The sequence below is a fragment of the Podarcis tiliguerta genome, assembly GCF_965153285.1.
Source record: "Podarcis tiliguerta genome assembly, chromosome: 8".
NCBI lineage: Eukaryota > Metazoa > Chordata > Lepidosauria > Squamata > Lacertidae > Podarcis > Podarcis tiliguerta.
The window spans coordinates 12,606,201-12,627,256 of record NC_139541.1 but is presented as its reverse complement, the minus strand read 5'-3'; the positions used below and the strand labels follow the sequence as shown (position 1 = coordinate 12,627,256).

General features: G+C 49.3%; 1 protein-coding gene across 1 annotated transcript; it reads right to left on the bottom strand.

The window, feature by feature from the left end:
• Nucleotides 1-1,953: 1,953 nt before the first annotated feature.
• Nucleotides 1,954-11,431, bottom strand: KLHDC7A (kelch domain containing 7A). Its single transcript, XM_083453840.1, has 2 exons — nucleotides 8,651-11,431; nucleotides 1,954-2,413 (listed from the first exon to the last, which is right to left on the bottom strand). Exon 1 carries the CDS (start codon nucleotides 11,295-11,297, stop codon nucleotides 8,679-8,681), a length of 2,619 nt encoding a protein of 872 aa, XP_083309966.1. The 5' UTR covers nucleotides 11,298-11,431; the 3' UTR covers nucleotides 1,954-2,413; nucleotides 8,651-8,678.
• Between the last annotated feature and the right edge of the window lie 9,625 nt (nucleotides 11,432-21,056).

Sequence of the window (21,056 nt, the reverse complement as noted above, 5' to 3'; positions counted from 1 at the left end):
CCGATTCAGCACTCCAGCGGTTGGGAGCAAAGGATCTGCCCCTCCCATCAGAAAAGGTTACCTACACCAGTTTGAGCCACCCTAGTTTGACACTTAAAGATGGCCAACCTGCAGTAAGTCTTTTTGTGGGTTCTGGGTTCCAGGGATCCTCTCCAGGACTGGTAACATGCCTTGCTGTCTTTGGCAAATGATGGCAAAAACGGGACGTGGGAATCAATCGTCAGGAGCAACCCCGCCCCATCTTGGGCCTGCCTTTACTGCAACAAATTGGCCCAGTCTTTGACAGGCAGGCTGCCTGTGAATTACAATTATTTGCATTATTGAAGTGGAAATCTCTCCCCAAACGCGACGCGTTCATCTGGGCACTGCAGGGGCCGTTTTGATGTTCCTGCCGTAATTGGCTTGACATTTTAATGGGAGCAACTCACTTAGCTTGGCGGTGCTCATTGTATGATTTCGCTATTTATTCTTGTTTAAACTTGTTTGAGCATGTTTGTCTATCTCTCTCACACACACACTTTATCTATATATAGCTATAAGATTCAAGCGATGGGGGATTTCATTAGGATGTTATCTAGCTCTTGCGTGATCGCGGTGAGTGGAGTCACAGCCTCCTGCAGTCGACACTCTTGTAGCTTCCTGGTTCTTCAACCTGGGCTCCCCACACGTTGCTGGACTACAATCCCCATCATCCACAGGAAGTGTAGCCAATGGCAGTGGATGATGGGAATCGTAGTCCAACATCTGCAGAGCCAAGATGAAAAAGCGCTGCTTAAAATCTTGCAGCCTTGAAGGTAAATCAGGGGCGGGGTGGGGGTGATGTCAGATCAGACACCTGGAATCTTATCTTTTCTTATCTTTTGTTGTGTACTAGTACAATGGGATGTCTCTACTTTGTACAAAGTAGAGACATCACCTTGCCAACAAAGGTCCGTATAGTAAAAGCTATGGTTTTCCCTGTAGTGATGTATGGAAGTGAGAGCTGGACCATAAAGAAGGCTGATCGCCGAAGAATTGATGCTTTTGAATTCTGGTGCTGGAGGAGACTCTTGAGAGTCCCATGGACTGCAAGAAGATCAAACCTATCCATTCTGAAGGAAATCAGCCCTGAGTGCTCACTGGAAAGACAGATCCTGAAGCTGAGGCTCCAATACTTTGGCCAGCTCATGAGAAGAGAAGACTCCCTGGAAAAGACCCTGATGTTGGGAAAGATGGAGGGCACAAGGAGAAGGGGACGACAGAGGACGAGATGGTTGGACAGTGTTCTCAAAGCTACCAGCATGAGTTTGACCAAACTGCGGGAGGCAGTGGAAGACAGAAGTGCCTGGCGTGCTCTGATCCATGGGGTCATGAAGAGTCGGACACGACTAAACGACTAAACAACAACAACAATAGTACAATGGGATTCACCAAATGGATCCTGGTGCAAAAATCAGGACCCAGATTTATTTGCAGGGAGAAGCCTTGGCTTCCCTGAACCCAGGGGAGTTGAGTGGGACAGAATCCTTCACCACACCTGAGGGCAGCAGAGTAGATTTGGGATTGCCTTAGCTGTGAGTCCTGCACTGCAAGGGGTTGGAGTAGATGACCGCTGGGGGAATTTCCAACACTGCAATTCTAAGATTCCATCTTACTAAGATAAACCATCCTGGAAACAACTAACAGTGACCATCCTGGAGCCATCTATGGCTTTTTTAAAAAAACAAAAAAAGTGCCTATAGTGGAGGAATGAAACTGCAGCCATTTGGAATCTGCACTCCAGATGAGTAATTGGTGGCACTTTGACGAAAATGCATTCTGAGACACCGAGATGTAAAGCGCATTAATGATTATGGCAGGTTATGTATCTTAATTATCCAATTTCAGTCACTTACAGTAATGGAACAACCAAGGGCAAATATGAGGATGCGGCAGAAACCTTGATGAAAGCATGTGGCAGAGATCTCAAAGGCGACTTCGTTGTTACTGCTGTTTATTTTATTTTATCTGCATATTCAAGCCCCGGAGAAAATATATATATAGGCCCATTTAATTACACACAGGCATTTAAAAAGTCTGCAGAGTTTACTGCCCCTCTCCATTTGAGGTCCACACAGCTTCTGCCGCCATTGGCTGAGTCTCTGTGATGTCATGGAATGCTCATAAACACACACACACACACACACACACACACACATTCCCACCTGCTAGAGAGGGGAAACTGTCAGTGATGGCATGTGGTCAAACACTGCAGGGCTGTGAAGTGTGTGTGTGTGTGTGTGTTTGTGTTTCATGAGATGGGGCAAATCCTTGCTTGGTGCTGAGGCATAAACTGATCTGTGAACAAGCAGGAAAGGCTTTTGGGGGCTGGGAGCAACTCTCAGAGATGTGGAGTTGAGACCGCTTTGGTCCCTCATCAAGCTTGCATCTTGTCCTACTTATGAGGAAAAGAGAGCTTTAGTTAAAAGAATGTTCCAGGCCTTTATGAGATAATTTTTGATTCAATGAGCATTGATTAATTGAGCCCAATGTCCAAGTCATCAGAAAGCTCTTTTAATCTGTACGGGAAAGTGCAGCGGAGAACAGTTGCAGGGATGCCATCTGCTCTGACCCAGATACCCTAACCTACCTAGTATTATGAGATGAGAGGCAGTGTGGCATAATGGTTAGCGCATGGGTAGGCAAACTAAGGTCCAGGGGCTGGATCCGGCCCAATTGCCTTCTAAATCCGACCTGCGGGTGGTCCAGGAATCAGGGTGTTTTTACATGAGTAGAATGTGTGCTTTTATTTAAAATGCATCTCTGGGTTATTTGTGGGGCATAGGAATTTGTTCACCCCCCAAAAAAAAATATAGTCTGGCCCCCCACAAGGTGTGAGGGATAGCCCACAGCTGAAATAGGTTGCTGACCCCTGGGTTAGAGTGTTGGACTATGACCTGGTAAGACCAGGGTTCGAATTCCCACTCAGCCATGATGAAGGACACTGCGTGTGACCTTGGGCCAGTCGCCATTTCTCAGCTTTAACCTACCTCACAGGGTTGTTGTGAGGATGAAACCTATGCGTCCACCTTCAGCTCCTCAGAGGAAAAAAGTGGAACATAGATGTAATAAATAAAACCACTCTGCACACGCGCTCTATGTGGGGCTACCTTTGAAGGTGATCCGGAAACTACAACTAATCCAGAATGCGGCAGCTAGACTGGTGACTGGGAGCGGCCGCCAAGACCATATAACACTGGTCTTGAAAGACCTACTCTGGCTCCCAGTACGTTTCTGAGCACAATTCAAAGTGTTGGTGCTGACCTTTAAAGCCCTAAATGGCTTTGGTCCAGTATACCTGAAGGAGCTTCTCCACCCCCACCATTCAGCCCGGACACGGAGGTCCAGCACCGAGGGCCTTCTGGTGGTTCCCTCACTACGAGGTGAGATTACAGGGAACCAGGAGGAGGGCCTTCTCGGTAGTGGCACCCACCCTGTGGAACGCCCTCTCACCAGATGTCAAAGAGAACAACAACTACCAAACTTTTAGAAGACATCTGAAGGCAGCCCTGTTTAGGGAAGCTTTTAATGTTTAATAGGTTATTGTATTTTAGTGTTTTGTTGGAAGCTGCCCAGAGTGGCTGGGGAAGCCCAGCCAGATGGGCAGGGTATAAATAATAAATTATGATGATGATGATGATGATGATTACATGGGCAGAGAACCTCTGGTCTTCAGTTCATCCCAGTGGTGTGATCATGGCAGTTTTGGACTCTGGACTTAATGGTCTTATGGAGAGACCCCTCCATAGTCAGTTAAGTGAATGAGTTGGCTTACTTGGCTTCCCCCACCCCCCGGTGCATTGGGGAGTCCTCTTGCTTTTACTTCTGGCTGGAGCCTGGGTTTCTGCTTCCCACAAGTCCTGCCCTGATGGTGCTGGTGTTACTTTCTGGTGCTGGGTTTGTGGGAGGAGTGACCCCTCCGCTGCGCATGTCAGAATGTCTGTACTCACGCAGGAACCCCAAAACTTCCCCATAGAGTGGTCCAGAGCAGAAAGCTCACTCTCACCACACCTGCTTAGGCATAGAGGGTTGTATCCAATTAAGTACAATGTTCCATCTGTCAGAGGTTCTTTGCATTGCAGGGGGTTGGACTAGATGTCCACCTGGGGACCCTTACAACTCTACATTTCCCCCTTTCTTTCCAATCTTAAGTTCAGTTCTATATATTTTCACATTAATTTGTTGTTGTTGTGACTATTACTATTCTAATTATTTAAGTCCTCCAGAAAATTCAATAGCATTTTACTATGAATTTCTATTAATACATACCTGTTTGCATGCAATTTTGCCTAATATACCCATTCTGGCAAAGCCCTGATACAGTGCATCTCTGCATGTTATTTTCACTAACAGATGCATTTTGATGCATGATTGAAACACACACCTGCACTTGCACACACATGACTTGGCTGGAGAATGGCATTGCAAAATTTGGAGAGCTGTTAATTCTCAAGGGGTGATAGTGTTTTCAGTCCTTGTACCATTTTGGAAAGTGTGAAATAGGTGGGTTTTGCGTTGAAAGGTGAAACTGGAATCACATTTCTCCCTGCCAAGAGATGTGAGGACAGCTGCTGCCTTAAAGGTAAAGGGACCCCTGACCATTAGGTCGAGTCGTGGACGACTCTGGGGTTGCGGCGCTCATCTCGCTTTATTGGCCGAGGGAGCCGGCGTACAGCTTCCGGGTCATGTGGCCAGCATGACTAAGCCACTTCTGGCAAACCAGAGCAGCGCACGGAAACACCGTTTACCTTCCCGCTGGAGTGGTACCTATTTATCTACTTGCACTTTGACGTGCTTTTGAACTGCTAGGTTGGCAGGAGCAGGGACCGAGCAACGGGAGCTCACCCCGTCGCGGGGATTCGAACCGCTGACCTTCTGATCAGCAAGCCCTAGGCTCTGTGGATTAGACCCGCATCCCAGCTGCTGCCTTAAATGCCTTTAAATGGAATTAGATCAATTCGTGGAAGAGGAGGAGACTAGCAAAAGAACATAAGAAGAGCCTGCTGGATCTGGCCCAAAAGCAGTGGTGTGCGGTGAAATTTTTAATAGGGGAACAGTTAGGGCTGCAGGAGGGTACTTGGGCGGGTGGGACGTCCGGACTTTGCATGTGAGCATCGTGCTTTCTTCCCTAAGCCAGGTGTCACAAAAGCCCTGTGCTTGCCCCTCTCTCCACCATAATAATGATAATAATAATAATAATTTATTATTTGTACCCCACCCATCTGGCTGGGTTTCCCCAGCCACTCTGGGCGGCTTCCAACAAAGATTAAAAATACATCAAAATGTCACACATTGAAAACTTCCCTGAACAGGGCTGCCTTCAGATGTTTCCTAAATGTCTGGTAGTTGTTTATCTCTACCCAGACTCTGGGACGCGGGTGGCGCTGTGGGTAAAAACCTCAGCGCCTAGGGCTTGCCGATCGAAAGGTCAGCGGTTCGAATCCCCGCAGCGGGGTGCGCTCCCGTTGTTCCGTCCCAGCGCCTGCCAACCTAGCAGTTCGAAAGCACCCCAAGGTTCAAGTAGATAAAGAGGGACCGCTTGCTAGCGGGAAGGTAAACAGCGTTTCCGTGTGCGGCTCTGGCTCGCCAGAGCAGCGATGTCACGCTGGCCACGTGACCCGGAAGTGTCTCCGAACAGCGCTGGCCCCCGGCCTCTTGAGTGAGATGGGCGCACAACCCTAGAGTCTGTCAAGACTGGCCTGTATGGGCAGGGGTACCTTTACCTTTACCTTTACCCGGACTCTGACAGGATGCTGGGCACCTCCTGGCTCCAGATGGGCTTTGGGGAGGTGGCAGCAGTGGTGGAGCATATCCCCACGCTGCCCAGGGTGGGCACACTCCTGAGGGGGGCGTGGCGCGGAGGGTGCCCTCCCAGGCGTGGGATAGCTACTTGGGTGCCCGGAGCGATGTGCACGCCCTGCAGCCGGGGGCAGAGTGAGCCGCCCACGGCTGACATTCAGCACACCGCCTGCCCGCAACTCCCAAACCTCCCCCAAGTTGTCAAAACGAAGCGGGAAGGGGGGAATGCCGCCGGCAAACTGGTTTGGGAGTTGCGGGTGGGCGGCATGCTGAATGTCACCCCCCTCAGTGAGGGCACCTGGGGCGATCGGCCCCTCGCCCCCCCTTCCTATGCAGGAGGGTTCTTGGACCCCGTCGGAGCATATTCCTGGGCTTTGGGAAGAAGGCGCCAGGGGAACATTTAGGGGACTAGCCTAGGCCCCCCCAGTCCACTGACCGCAGTGGCGTAGCGTGGGGGTGCAGGGGGGGCCGGCCGCACCGGGCGCAACATCTGGGGGGTAGGGTTAGGGGGCGCAAATCCACAGGTTAGGGGGCGCAAATCCACGGGTTAGGGGGTGCAAATTACTTGCCTTGCCCCGGGTGCTGACAACCCACGCTATGCCACCAACTGACCGCATGCCACTGCAGCCAATGACCCATACTGCATCCTGCATCCTGATGCTGCAATGGGGAACACTCAACCTGAGCACTAGAGCCATCATCATCATCATCATCATCATATGTCACCCATCTAACTGGGTTGCCCTCCTGGAAGTGCCACAAAACCTCTGCATTCCACCCACGAGAATTTCACCAAATCCCCCTCCCCCCAGCCCTTTGCTGGCTTTCTAATGCAGTTCCCTTTTTTCATTAAGAGCATAAGGAGACTCTGCTGAATCAGGCTAATGTAGCCCAGCAACCTGTTCTCGCAGTGGCATGTCCTTGTTGTTGCCTGTGGGATGCCAGCAGGCAGGATCTGAGCGCAACAGCCCTCTCCCCTCCTGTGGTTTCTATAGCCCCACCACCGGAGCTGGAAAGATCAGGCATGCATGGAATTGTTTGGCAGTTCCTTTTGGGCTGCGAATGGCCTTTAAGAACACAACACAGCGGCAGCTTGGTTCTCAAACGCCTTGCTTCTCAAACTCCGGAAACCCGGAAGCAAGTGTTCTGGTTTTCAAACTTTTTCGGAAGCCGAACGTCCAATGTGGCATTCGACTATTGTTTCAGAAGCTGCGCCTTGGTTTTCGAACATTTCGGAGTCAAGCAGACTTCTGGATCGGATTAAGTTTGGCGCTTTTGTTTTTGCTATTTATTTCGTGGTTTTGTTTTTGAGGCCTTTTTGGTTCATTTGTTTCTGTGTCTGTGTGGGACCCAGTTCAGCTACTGATTGATTGATTGTGTGACTGTGGAAATGGATGAAAGCCAAACAATGACTATCACCAGTGCAGGTAAGAAGAAAAAAATAATAATTTTAATTTTTATCATCTACAATACTGTCTTATTTATTTTATAGTACAGTACATTGATTATTGCTTTCTTTTTATGGATCAATGGTTTCGTTAGATAGTAAAATTCATGTTAAATTGCTGTTTTAGCAGTTGTTTTTAAAAGTCTGGAACGGATTAATCCATTTTGCATTACAGTTATACCTCGTGTTACGTTTGCTTCATATTGCGGCTTTTTAGGTTACGAACACGGCAAACCGTGTGCACTTTGTGCATGCACAGAAGCGCTCTGTTGCGCTTTGAGCACAAACAGTAGAGGTGCTCTACTTATGGACTTTTTGGGGTGCGAATGGCACCCCAAAACAAATCATAGAATCATAGAATCATAGAGTTGGAAGAGACCACAAGAATCATGTTCATAAGTAGAGGTACCACTGTACTTTCTATGGGAAAGCGCGCCTTGGTTTTGGAATGCTTTGGTTTTAGATTGGACTTCCGGAACGGATTAACTTTGAGAACCAAGGTACCACTGTAGTGTATTATGAGGTTGCTGGATCAGGCCAATGGCCATTCTAGTCCAGCATCCTGTGGCCAACCAGATGCCTGTGGAAAACCTGCAAGCAGGATTCAAGCAGAACAGTGCCTTCCCCTCCTGTGGTCCCAGCATCTGCGATCCAGAAGCATTGCTGCCTTGAACTGTGGAGGCAAAGCCGAGCCATCATGACTAGCAGTCATCAAAAGCCCTCTCCTCTTCCATGAATTTGTCCAATCCTTTTTTAAAAGCCACCCAGGTTGGAGGCCATGCCTGCCTCCTGCGGGAGCGAGTTCCACAGTTCAACAATGTGCCACGTGGTTAATTGGTGATTGACAGAGGACGGTTAAAATCAGAGCACGGAAGACCCTTTTGGCACAGCGCCCTGAAACACATCAATATGGGTGGGACGAACCTTTGGTCTTATCCCGCACGGCTCTCCTTATATCCTTGCATCTCTCTCTCACCCCTCACTCGCTCCCCCCAGATTGCTATACATTCATAAACAAAATCAGAAGATGACTTTGAGAGCTGAGAGCAGGGAGGAAGGGAGTTGAGTTAGCCATAGGGTTAAGCCTCCCTTGTATCACAGATAATGATGGTGTGAAGCAGGATTGTGGCGCCCCGGCTCCGCGGCATTTGCCTACATTCGCACTAACTAGGCCTGTATTGGCGACCGTCCAAGACCCCAAAGGCTGCGTTTAATTTGCATGCAAATTTACAAGGTTTTAAGTGCCTTAAAATAAACAGATCCTGCCAACCCGCTTGTAGCTCCATCTCCCTTGACAGATTTGTGGAAATTGGCTCGTGGTCTGTGTGTGTGTGTGTGTGTGTGTGTGTGTGCAGCGGCAAGGCCTGTGGAATCAAGCAGCTTCACCTCCTCATGGTTCCTGCCATCGGTGTCCTCAAACCCTCGTCTGTACCACTTCCCTGTCCGGCAGCACAAGAGTCACAGGCGAAAGGGTCCCTCTCGGGGAAGGGAAAGTTTGTAACTCCTTGGTCCCGAACCGCGGCGAGACATAATCAGCCAGGAAGCGGATGTTGAACTGCCGGCCGATGCAATAGACCAGGTTCTCGACGACGGCACACTGGAAGCTGGCCAGGAAGGGCATGGGGTAGGTGGCACACTCATACCAAAGCTTGGCCCTGGCACCACAGCGGTAGACACTGATGCCCATACTCCGGTTCAGGTCAAAGCGGTAGATGAACCCATTGACGGTCACCATCTCTGTTGTCCGGTCTTTGTTTCCACCGGTGAGGCTGAACTTCCATGTATCCGTCTGCCCAACGTATCTCAGCAGCATGTAGCGCAGAGTGCCCCCCGTGACGTAGATCTCTCCATCGCATGCCGTGGCGGTGTGGGCCACGGCGAAGGTATCGTTGGGCAGCGGGGCGGCGAAGGTCCAGCGGTCCAGGCGTGGGTCGTAGCGCTCGACGGTGTAGAGGCACTCCCCGCCAATGGCGTACAGGTAGCCATCCAAGGCAACCAACTTGCAGTGTGGCCTGGCTTGGTTCAGTGGGCAGATCTCGCGCCAGATGTTGGTCAAAGGGTTGTAGCAGAAAACCCGGTTGGACGGCTTCTGGCGCCTCCCCCGTCCTTCGCAGCCAGCCGCCACAAAGAGGTAATTGAACATGCTGCACATGGCACAACCCTTGGAGACGACTTCCAGAGGCACGTGAGTCAACAGGTGCCAGGTATCCTTCTGGTCGTCGTAGTAGCAGAGCCTGCTCGCATGCTGGCTCTCGCCCTGAGAGCTGACGTCCGCCACAGCCACGTACTTCCTCCCCCGCATCCTCCACTGCAGGATCAGGTCCCTCTCCATGCCGTTGAGGCGGCTGTAGATTGCATGGGTCCTGAGCACCTGGAGGTAGTTGTCGCTCATGACCTTGTAGGCCGCTTCCCGAAGCGTCTCCAGCTTCTGCTTCTTGGCCGTACACAAGACCTCGTAGCAGTTCCCCAAGTCCAGGTGGATGTCGATGGAGGACTCTGAGCTGAGCGGGATGTGGAAGAACTTGGCACCAGCCACCAGCTCCACTGTGGGTTCCTCACTCGTGTCGCTTTGGAGACTCTGCATGGACCCGACCAGTGAAGAAACGGAGCTGGAACGGAGGGGGCTGAGAGGTGGCGTGTCCAGTCCTGACAGCCCAGAAGCCAGACAGCCAAACCCTTCCATAGGGACCTGAAGCTCTGGGTTGTCTATGATTTGATGGAGGCTGTCTTTCCGGCTGAAGCTGCCAGCTCTAGGTCCTGGAGGTTTCTTGGACCTCTTTTCTTGGACAGCAGCCTCATCCTGGCTCCCAGGTTGCCGGGGCTTTGTCTCATCCTGGATGAGATGAGGAAGAGCGCCAGGAGATGGAACATCCTCAGGGTCATCTTCTGCTGCTGAGGACCGGGCTGATTCCTGACCCAACCGCTCATCAGAAGCATCAGGGATGTTGATCACAGGTAGCTGAGAAAATGGTTGGGTACCCAGGCTGGTGCAGGAAGGCATTTCCTTCAGGACTGACTGGGAGATGGACTGAACATAGTAATCATAGACTTTGCCTCTCAGGCTGGTCCCAGGGACCCCTGGTTGCCCATTACTGTTCTCCTGGGACTTCCGCTCTTTAACAAGGCTCTCCTCCACCTGAACTTGGGCCACAGAGGAGAACATGTACGTGGTGTGTGACCCAGCATGGCTATGGTTCATCTTCAGGCCCATGTCAGAAGTGGCATGGAACGACGGACGGGTCCTCTCCTGCTCCTCTTGGGTCGGGGCTAAATGCTGCCTCTTCTCTTCTCCAGGTAGATCACTTCTCCCTCCTCCTCCTAAAGTGGAGCCATTCTCATCTGCAGAGTGAAGTGCTGCATGCCCAGATCCCTTCTCCTGAGCAGCCAGGCAAAGTCCATCCTCTGCAGAGCTGACATCCTTGTGGCTGCCGTTCAAACTGCAGAAGCCGCCTTCTGGGGAGAGCAAACTCAAAGAAGGCAACCTGCCCTCTGACTCCGTTGCAGTCTTTTTGACTGCGGCACTGTTTCCGTTGCTGAGGACAGCACCAGAAGTCTCCCCTCCCTTCTCCTCTTTTGCCACGGAGCATTTTCTGTCTGGGGGCAGCCCGCTTCCCAGGTGACTCATCCTCTCCTTCTCCTGTTTCTTTACCTCTCTTTCCCCATCCGGCTCTCTGCAGGCAGGTGTATTTTGCCCTCTAGATTCCCCAAAGACTGCAGGCCCAGGTGCCCGAAGCGGCGGGTTACCCCCTGCCCCGTGGTTCGGCTTCTCACCCTTGCTGTTGACCCACCGGTGCCTCAGTGCAGGGGGCAGTTCTTCCTCCCTGCAGCAGACCATGCGCTCCGTCCCCTCTGCGTCTTCGCTGCCCTTGCCCCTCTCCCCGCTGGCTCCTTGCTGGCTGCCGCAGGGCACTCGAGACTTGTAATATCTATACGCCAAAGTCAGTAGGAGGAAGGCGGCGGCCGAGAGGGCCACCCTAGCAGCCAGCTGCATATCTGAGGTCTGCTCTCCGCTTACCTGGACGCCGGGGGTCATCCTTCCATACCACGCTGTGTGCTCAGGAATGCGAGAAATCCGAGGTTAATTATTTCTTGAGCAAGGGCTGGCTCCAAGCGGCCAAGGCCTGACTCCCAGGAAGGTGACTTTTACCTGTCGACAGGTAGAGAACACCGCAGGCTCCCTGGCTGGTCTCCCTCCCTCCCTCCCTCCCTCCCTCCCTCCCTCCCTCTCTGTATGCCAGGTGTCTGCTTACCATAGGAGGTTTGCATATTTGAACAAGGTGGGCCGGGCCGGACACAGGTGACACGGGATGTGTGTGTGTGTTTGTGTGTATTAAGTGGAAAACAAAGCAAGCAGACAAGACAGAGTCTCCCAAATGGGGGTTTAGTTTACCAAGCTTCTGTAAACAAGAGAGGAAACTTTGGAAAGCTACGAGGAAGTAGGAAGAGAAAATGAACAGGTGCCTGTAAAAATAGATTTCCCTGAGCTGATAGGAGCTGGTCACTGGTTATGGTTTTCTCCTTCAGTGCTCACTTTTGGAACTCGGCTAATGAACGTTTTTTCAGGCGGCGCATTGTTAAACTATGGAACTCACTCCAGCAGGAAAAAGGGATGACCTGCTTTAAAAGAGTATTGGATCAAATCATGGAGGAGAGAGGTTTTGATGGCTGCTTAGCACAATGGCTATGCTCTGCCTCCAGACCCTCCGAGTGTCTCTATTTTTCGGGGATGGCCCTGGATTTGCAGAAGCCATCCTGGTTTCTGATTTCATAGAATCATAGAGTTGGAAGGGACCCTAAGGATCATCTAGTCCAATCCCCTGCATTGCAGGAAGAGGCAGCTGTCCCATACACTGATCAAACCTGCAACCTTGGCATTATCAGTGCCGTGCACTAACCAACTGAGCTATCGCGGAATGTGATACAGGGCTGCCTTGAGATGTCTTTTAAGAGTTGTATAGTTCCTTATCTCCTTGGCTCGGCGGGTCGCATAACTCCATAACCTCTGATATTTCTCTGCTGAAAATAGGGATGCCCTAAGTGAGATGGGCGCACAACCCTAGAGTCGGACACGACTGGCCCGTACGGGCAGGTGTACCTTTACCTTAAGGATATTGGGACGTGGGTGGCACTGTGGGTAAAACCTCAGTGCCTAGGACTTGCCGATCGCATGGTCGGTGGTTCGAATCCCCGCGGCAGGGTGAGCTCCCGTCTTTCAGTCCCAGCTCCTGCCCACCTAGCAGTTCGAAAGCACCCCTAAGTGCAAGTAGATAAATAGGTACCGCTTTAAAAGCGGGAAGGTAAACGGCGTTTCCGTGTGCTGTGTTGGTGCTGGCTCGCCAGAGCAGCTTCGTCACGCTGGCCACGTGACCCGGAAGTGGCTCCGGACAGCGCTGGCCCCTGGCCTCTTAATTGAGATGGGCGCACAACCCTAGAGTCGGACACGACTGGCCCGTACAGGCAGGGGTACCTTTACCTTAAGGATGTGGGTGGTGCTGTGGTCTAAACCACTGAGACTAGGGTTTGCCGATTGGAAGGTTGGCGGTTCGAATCCCTGCGACGGGGTGAGCTCCCATTGCTCGGTCCCAGCTCCTGCCAACCTAGCAGTTCAAAAGCACATCAAAGTGTAGGTCAACAGGTACCGCTCCGGCGGAAGGGTAAATGGCGTTTCCGTGCACTGCTCTGGTTTCACCAGAAGCGGCTACGTCATGCTGGCCACATGACCCGGAAAAACTGTCTGCGGACAAACGTCGGCTCCCTCGGCCAGTAAAGCGAGATGAGCGCCACGACTCCAGAGTTGTTTGCCACTGGGTTTAACTGTCAGGGGTCCTTTACAAGGAAAAACTGGACATTTTGGGATCAAGTCAGAAACTGGGACGGCTTCTGCAAATCCGGGACTGTCATGGGAAAATAGGGACACAATGTTGCACATGGCTCAAGAGCTTTTGCCTGGCTAGGATGAGGCCCTGAATTGGGATAATGCCTCTTGCTTGCTTAGATGGAGAGACACATGTGCGTTTGTGGAAAACCCTGGGCATATTTCCTGGCCGGATTGTATGCTACTGTTGCAAGACAAGAGATGGATCAGTTGCTCCACTTAACATTGTTTCTGCTGAAAGCTTGAACAAGTGGGGGGCGGGGGGGGGAGGGGCTGAGTCCACCTTCCAGGCTGAAAATGTTTCCCCTCCCCTGTTCAAAGGCTTTTAGGTCATTGAACCGGGACTCTTCTTTCACTTTCTCCTCACAAGCCTGCTTGGCAGGGGGTTGGACTCGATGGCCCTTGTGGTCTATTCCAACTCTATGATTCTATGATTCACAGACAAGGCCATCTGAAACACGGGAAGTTTCATAGGCCCTACTATTCCTGAACTCTGCCAAAGAGGTCAAAGTCCCTGGAAGGCTGCAGTCCATGAAAGTTGCCGCTCACGCCAGACTGTGATTTTTTTATCGTAATCATTTGCATGCTTTACAAGGATTTTATATATTAGCGCTGCCATATGTCCAGAATTTCTCGGGCATATCCGGGATTTATCAGGCGGACGGGATTTCTGGGGAAATGTCTGGTCTGGGGAAACCCAGGCGTATGGCAACCCATGTTGGAAGTGTTGAATTTTTTTTGGCGAATTTCCTAAAAAAACAGGTCAAAAACTTCATTTTTTTGTTTGTTTGAGATTTTGCAAAAACTTTTGTGCCCAGATTTTCACTTTTAGAAATATGTATATGGTTTTAATTCCATTAATGCTTATTTTTTTTAAAAAAATGATTGCCCTTTCTATGTTTTTAGCACTTCTTGTTTTTATCTGTAAGTTGCCTTGCGTCCTGCCATGGAAAAAGGCAGGGGATCAACAACAACAACAACAACAACAACAACAACAACAACAGGTTCGTTGGTGTCAGGGTTTTTTTTTATAAGATATTTTATTAAGATTTTCAGAAGAAAAATACAAAAATAAAAGATAATTAAAAACAATTCGATCTTTCATAACTTACCTTGCATTTGCTTGTTTCCCGGACCTCCCCACACCTCCCCTCTTTGTATTCCAGTTCAATTTATTTATTCAGCAAATCCTTTCCCTCTTTACTTTTATCCTTATCTTTGATCTTAATATATTGTTACTTTGAATTTTCACCTATTGACAGTCCGTTTTTGCATATTCCTTCATAACATTGTTACTAAAAACCACTTAACCTCAATCCAACATCATTCTAACATTCATTAATTTTGCAGTATTTCTGTAAGTAGTCTTTAAATTTCTTCCAATCTTCTTCCACCAACTCTTCTCCCTGGTCTCGGATTCTGCCAGTCATTTCCGCCAATTCCATATAGTCCATCACCTTCATCTGCCATTCTTCCAGAGTGGGTAAATCTTGTGTCTTCCAATACTTTGCAATAAGTATTCTTGCTGCTGTTCGTTGGTGTCAGGGTTTGGGCAATTTCTAAAGCCTTTAAAAGCTGTCACACACCTTTCTTCTGGGTCCTCGCCTCCTTGCAGAGCGGGGATACACTGTGGCAACAGAAAAATAAAGATCTTCCTTGCTTTCCTTCTACGGGTGCTTGCCTCTACTCATTGTTCACTGACTGATAATGGACTTAGGGGACCCCGATCCACTTGGGGAGTTGGGCTGTAAAGGCCAACCCCAGATTTCCATACAACAATTGCTCTGGGAAAGACTGCCAGCCAGGGCATAAAATGCTCAGGGGAGTAGCTCAGTTTGTAGAGCACGAGACTCTTAAATCTCAGCTAGACGGGCCAATGGTCTGAATCTGAAACAGCACCATAATACTTTGACCAGTTGTGGCTTCCTCCTTAAGGCATCCTGGGGGATGTAGAAGAAGAAGAAGAGTTTGGATTTGATATCCCGCCTTTCACTCCCTTTAAGGAGTCTCAAAGCGGCTAACATTCTCCTTTCCCTTCCTCCCCCACAACAAACACTCTGTGAGGTGAGTGGGGCTGAGAGGCTTCAGAGAAGTGTGACTAGCCCAAGGTCACCCAGCAGCTGCATGTGGAGGAGCGGAGAGGCGAACCCGGTTCCCCAGATTACGAGACTACCGCTCTTAACCACTACACCACACTGTAGTTTGTCCAGGGGGTTAGGAGACCCTGGCTCCCCTCCCAGAGGAAAAAATTCCTCCTAAAGATCATGTCCCTCAGTGCTGCATCATTAACAGCAGCGAGATTAAAGGAGAGCCTCTCCACCCTCTAATTTTTTTAAAATTTTTATTTCTAAAATTTCACAAATAAAATACAATCGACCGAACATTTACCAATATACATTCACTTTAAAAAGTCAACTCCCCCCCTACCTTTCCCTGGTTTTCTCCTGATTTATCTTGTCCTGCTACATATTATAAATAATCTATACCTTTTCCCCCTCAGCTTTATTATTGAAATAACTTTTACTGCTGAACGTACTCCAAACCTGCTAGCGGGCTAACACATTTACAACTTTAAGAAAAAAGAATCTACAAACATTTCCCCTTTCCTGCATGAAAACTGTTTCATTTAGTCCTCTGTTTTTACTAGTTTAACTTGCTAATTCTGCATCTTCCATCAATCTCTCCACCTTTTCTCTAGATCAGCCCAGTGGGCTTTCCCTCAGGGGCACAGTTACCCCATTCAGGACCAGGGAGTCCCCCACACCCGCCCACCCCCTGTCCCCCCAAAACAGTACTTCTGTTTTGTCAGGATTCAACCTCAATCTGAAACAAAACTCCTGCTCACCACGGGGCATGCACAATGTGGCAGCTGGGGGCTGGCAGAAGTGTTTACTGTAATCTTACACTCTGCACGGTAGCTAGGCAAACGGGTTTTGATAAAACCGCAAGCAAACATGCACATTCCCTTTTAGATTTCCCCATAGGATCCTGTGCGCAAAGCACTAGAGGTGGGTGTATTTATTTTAATCCTGCCCCACAAAGAATTGTGAGGAGGGGGATGTACGCACTCTGTATCTTGTAGCTGCAGCCTCCGAGGAGATTCCGTGAGCAACTGCGGCTGCTAAGGTCAAAGCGGTCGGCGCTCGAGTCAGAGAAAGTTCCGAGTTGGAAAAGGAAACTTCCTTCAACTCTGGGATCATTTCATGGCTGGGAATTCTGCCCAGCAAAGCTCTCAAGGCACTCGGCGCTCGGTTTGTTCTGGAATGGCATCCCCATGGTCTGGCTCATTCAATGCCAGGGTCTACCTGGCAGGGCTGTGTGGAGGAGAGAAGAGCCTGTGGGATCCAGCCAATGGCCAATCTAGTCCAGCAACCTGTTCTCACAGTAGTCAACCTCATGTCTATCAAAAGGTAGACATCTGGGGTTGCGGTGCTCAGGGAAGCGGAGAGCAGGGGCCATAGGTGCAACAAGGAGGGGGGAGCAGGGGGGGAGCTTTCCCCTCCCTAAACAAAGTACTTAACTAAAAGTAGAAATTGTGGAAAGATTTGGACAGATTTTTTGGAGCACTTGGGGTCAAAAGAAAGGAATTTAAAGCAGCTGTTGTGGAGACATTTCATTCCAAATCTGACAGACAGAGTCAGACAGAGGATGATGACAGGAGGGTGACCTCACCCCACTAACATACGGTATATCCTGGCTAAAGGTAAAGGTAAATGGTAAAGGGACCCCGGACCATTAAGCCCAGTCGTGACCGACTCTGGGGTTGCAGCGCTCATCTCGCTTTATTGGCCAAGGGAGCCGGCGTACAGCTTCCGGGTCATGTGGCCAGCATGACTAAGCTGCTTCTGGCGAACCAGAGCAGCGCACGGAAATGCTGTTTACCTTCCCGCCGGAGCGGTACCTATTTGTCTACTTGCATTTTGATGTGCTTTTGAACTGCTAGGTTGGCAGGAGCAGGGACCAAGCAACGGGAGCTCACCCCGTCGCGGGGATTCGAACCGCCGACCTTCTGATCGGCAAGTCTTAGGCTCTGTGGTTTAACCCACAGCGCCACCTGTGTCCCACATATCCTGGCTAAGTCCATCTAATTCAGCATCTTGTTCTCACAGTGGGCAACCAGATGCCTCAAAGGGAAACCCACAAGCAGTGTGAGGTTGAGAGGCAGTGAATGGCCTAAGGTCACACCTGGTGAGTTTCATGGCCAAGTGGGGAAATTGAACCCTGGTCTCTCCCAGGTCCTAGCCTGACTCTCTAACCACTACGCCGCTACACTGCCTCTGCAGAGCTAACTGGCTCGTGCTGTTTCCCACCCACACGCAACCCCTCAAACAAACCTGTTTTTGTATTTATTTATTTTTGCTGCATCGTAAAAAGCAAAACCAGCACCTTAACAGCCCCTTTTTGTGCCTCCAACCCTCTTTTTTGTTTTCTGAGCAGCAAAACGCCTTTGATGTCTCTCGCTCGCTCGCTTCATCCCCCAAGATCCCCATGCAAAAAAAAAGTCAGCAATATTTTCACTTCTTGCTGCCTGAACTCCAGGAGGAGATTTCTGCCATTTTCTCCCTTAAGGGATAAGATAGGCCTTTGATGGGGTCTGCAAACAAGGCACTTCTCGTTTGCTGGCAGGGTACCGCTTTGCTGTTCCTCCCGCTCATTTCACCCCCACCCCCACCCCAAATACGTGAAAACAAAGTCAAGATCCAAAGCGGAGCATCTTAGCCTCCGCCATCAGCAATTCAGATTAGGAACTCCCGCATTGTAACTGAGAATCAGGTTGCCTTTAAAGCGGCAAGCCAAGGTTTCATCTTCTACTCAGGGCATTAAACCTAGAGAGGACCTGGGAACACTTAGTGCATTTGCCAATGAGAAAGGCTTGCTGTTCCCCAACTTTTCTTTAATAAGGGAGCTTTGGAATGATCCAGCTAGGGCATGGAATATGGGGACATGGAACTGACTAGCAGGCCTGATCCTTATCCACTGTGGGCCAAATCTGGCTGGCCTGTGGGGCCGCTCACCAGTCAATATCACAACAAGAACATAAAATGAGCCTGCTGGATCAGGCCAAAGGCCCATCTAGCCTAGGTGCTCCAGTGGGAAGGCCACAAGCAGGATTTCAGCACATCAGCAAACTCCCCTCTTGAGATTCCCAGACACTGGTATTTGGAAATATTGGAGACAGAGCTTTTACTTATTCTTTGGTGATCATTCGTAGCCAAGTAAAATTGTCTTCCATGAACACGGTTTTAACAGTGAGTCCGTAAGTGACTGTGGAGGCTAATTCTGGATCCGCACATCCTTCCACCGTGGGGACACAGGTTTCTGGGCAGTAGCTTATCATGGTGAGGGTTTGCCAAGCGGGCCTTCCTCTTAGCACATTTCTCCCTTGCATCCTGAGTTTGTGCTTCTTCAAAGTCCATGACGCCTTTGGTAAAGGCTGTTCTCCAATTGGAACACTCGCAGGCCAGTGTTTCCCAGTTTATGCTACTTTTTTTTTTAAGATTTGACTTTAGAGTGTCTTTAAACTGCTTTTGTTGTCCACTGGCATTATGCTTTCCATTCTTAAGTTGGGAATAGAGTAGTTGTTTTGGAAGACGATAATCGGGCATCCGAACAACATGGCTAGTCCATCAGAGTTGATGTCAAAGAATCATTGCTTTAACACTGGTGATCTTTGCTTCTTCCAATACACTGATATTAGTTTGCCTGTCTGCTCAAGTGATTTTTTTCATTTATTTAATCATTTTTTTGATACAAACAACAGCCGCAAAAGACACATACAACAAAAACCATAATAACAGTAATAACACAATTTGACAATTCAGATTTAAGTACACTGATATACCTATGACTACACCTTTTTAAACAATATTTTCCCACCTCTCTCTCCTCCCCCTCCTTCCCACCACTATCCGCCTTCCCAAGTGATGTGTAAAATTTTTCAGAGACGCCATTGATGGAATCTTTCAAGGAGTTGGGGGTGGCATTTATAAGTGGTCCTCGTTTCACAAGCGCACAGTAAAGATGGCAGTAGCCACTGTTAGCAATCTCACCTGAGTATTTGTCTAAACCTGTTTTAAGATACCTAAATTGGTGGTCATCACTGCCTCCTGGGAGAGGGGCTTCCATAGTTTACCTATAAAAATACCAGAGCCATTTACAACAATTATATAAAAGAACCAAACAATAAAAGCCACATGCAATTTTAAAAGCAGAAATTCTAAACTCGCCATTGCAGAAGGACCTTTTATTAATTGCTTGCATAGGTCTGGTGGCATATAAACATTTTCAGCAAACGTTTAAAGGTCAATAGAGAGCACGTCGGCTGAATCTCTATTGGAAGAGCATTCCACACGGCTGGGCTGGTGACGCTCAAAGCTCGGTTTTGTGTCAATGTTAAATGAGCCTCACTAATTCGGAGGGTGACTCGTGATGCTCCTGCAGATGACCTCAGTGACTGAGCTGCGATATCGGGGTTCAGGGGGGTGCCTGAAGGTTCCCTGAACCTAAGTTGTTCAGGGCTTTGTGAATTAACACCAGGATTTTGAGCCTGGCTCGGTAGGAGATAGGCAGACAATGGAGATCTTTTAGCTACCAGCAGTGTGGCTGTCGTACTTAACTCCATTTGGAGTCCCAGGGCAGTCCCCCCAAAAGCACATTGCAGTAGTCTAATGCGCAAGCTGGAGGTTCCTCACTGCTGAGCTAGGCTTAATAATGAGGGGCAGGCAGGTAGGCAGGCTGGGGTATAGGTGGTATAAAAGAGTGGTATTTAACACCAGTCAGATTAAATCAAATAAACAAGGAATAAAAAAGGTAAAGGGACCCCTGACCATTAGGTCCAGTTGTGACTGACTCTGGGGTTGCGGCACTCATCTCGCTTTATTGGCTGGGGGAGCCGGCGTACAGCTTCCGGGTCATGTGGCCAGCATGACTAAGCCGCTTCTGGCGAACCAGAGCAGTGCACGGAAATGCCATTTACCTTCCTGCTGGAGCGGTACCTATTTATCTACTTGTACTTTGACGTGCTTTCGAACTGCTAGGTTGGCAGGAGCAGGGACCGAGCAACGGGAGCTCACCCCGCCGTGGGGATTTGAACAGCTGACCTTCTGATCAGCAAGTCCTAGGCTCTGTGGTTTGACCCACAGCGCCACCCGCGTCCCTTTAAACAAGAAATAATCCGTATTATTTTGGAGAGGATGCCAGGAAACCGGGAATTATGTTCACGTGTAGTGGGAGTGTAAATATGTACAATTTTTCTGGCAAAGGGTGTTTAAGGAGATAACAGAAATCACTGGGTTAAAGCAGACCGAAAGTCCAGAGGTGGCATTATTATCAATTTACGATGGGGTGGAAGGTTCGCAGGCTAGGAAGAACTCGGTCACAAATTTATTGACAGCTGCCCGAGTTATTGTAGCTAGGAAGTGGAAGGGGCAAGCAGAATATAAAATGGAAGAATGGTTTAAAAAGGTGTGGGACAGAGCTATGAATAATGAATTAACATGTGCCATTAAGGTAAGAGGGGGAATACGCAGGAGAAATTATTTTGAGGAGAGATGGAAGGTGTTTGCAGAATTTGTCCTATTAAAACGGAAAGGGGTCAAACAGTCGCAAGAGGTGTTGAAATTTTGGGAGGTTGGATAATTAGAATGGAATAGCCTCAATGGTGGGGCACCTTTTTATTCTTATTTATTTATGGTTATTACTTTGTCAAAATAAAAAATAAAAAATGACACATTCTACTCATGTAAAAACACGCTGATTCCCAGACCATCCGCGGGCCGGATTTAGAAGGTTATTGTAGCCAGCCCCCGGGCCTTAGTTTGCCTATCCATGCTCTAGGTTATTGCGTGGATCTTTCCTCCACCCCCCCCCCCCCACGAGCTATCTTCTTCGGCAATCACTCGTAGCCGAGTAAGATTG

Coding starts and splice junctions, on each gene's coding strand:
- KLHDC7A (XM_083453840.1), bottom strand. CDS start 11,297: ATGACCCCCGGCGTCCAGGTAAGCGGAGAGCAGACCTCAGATATGCAG.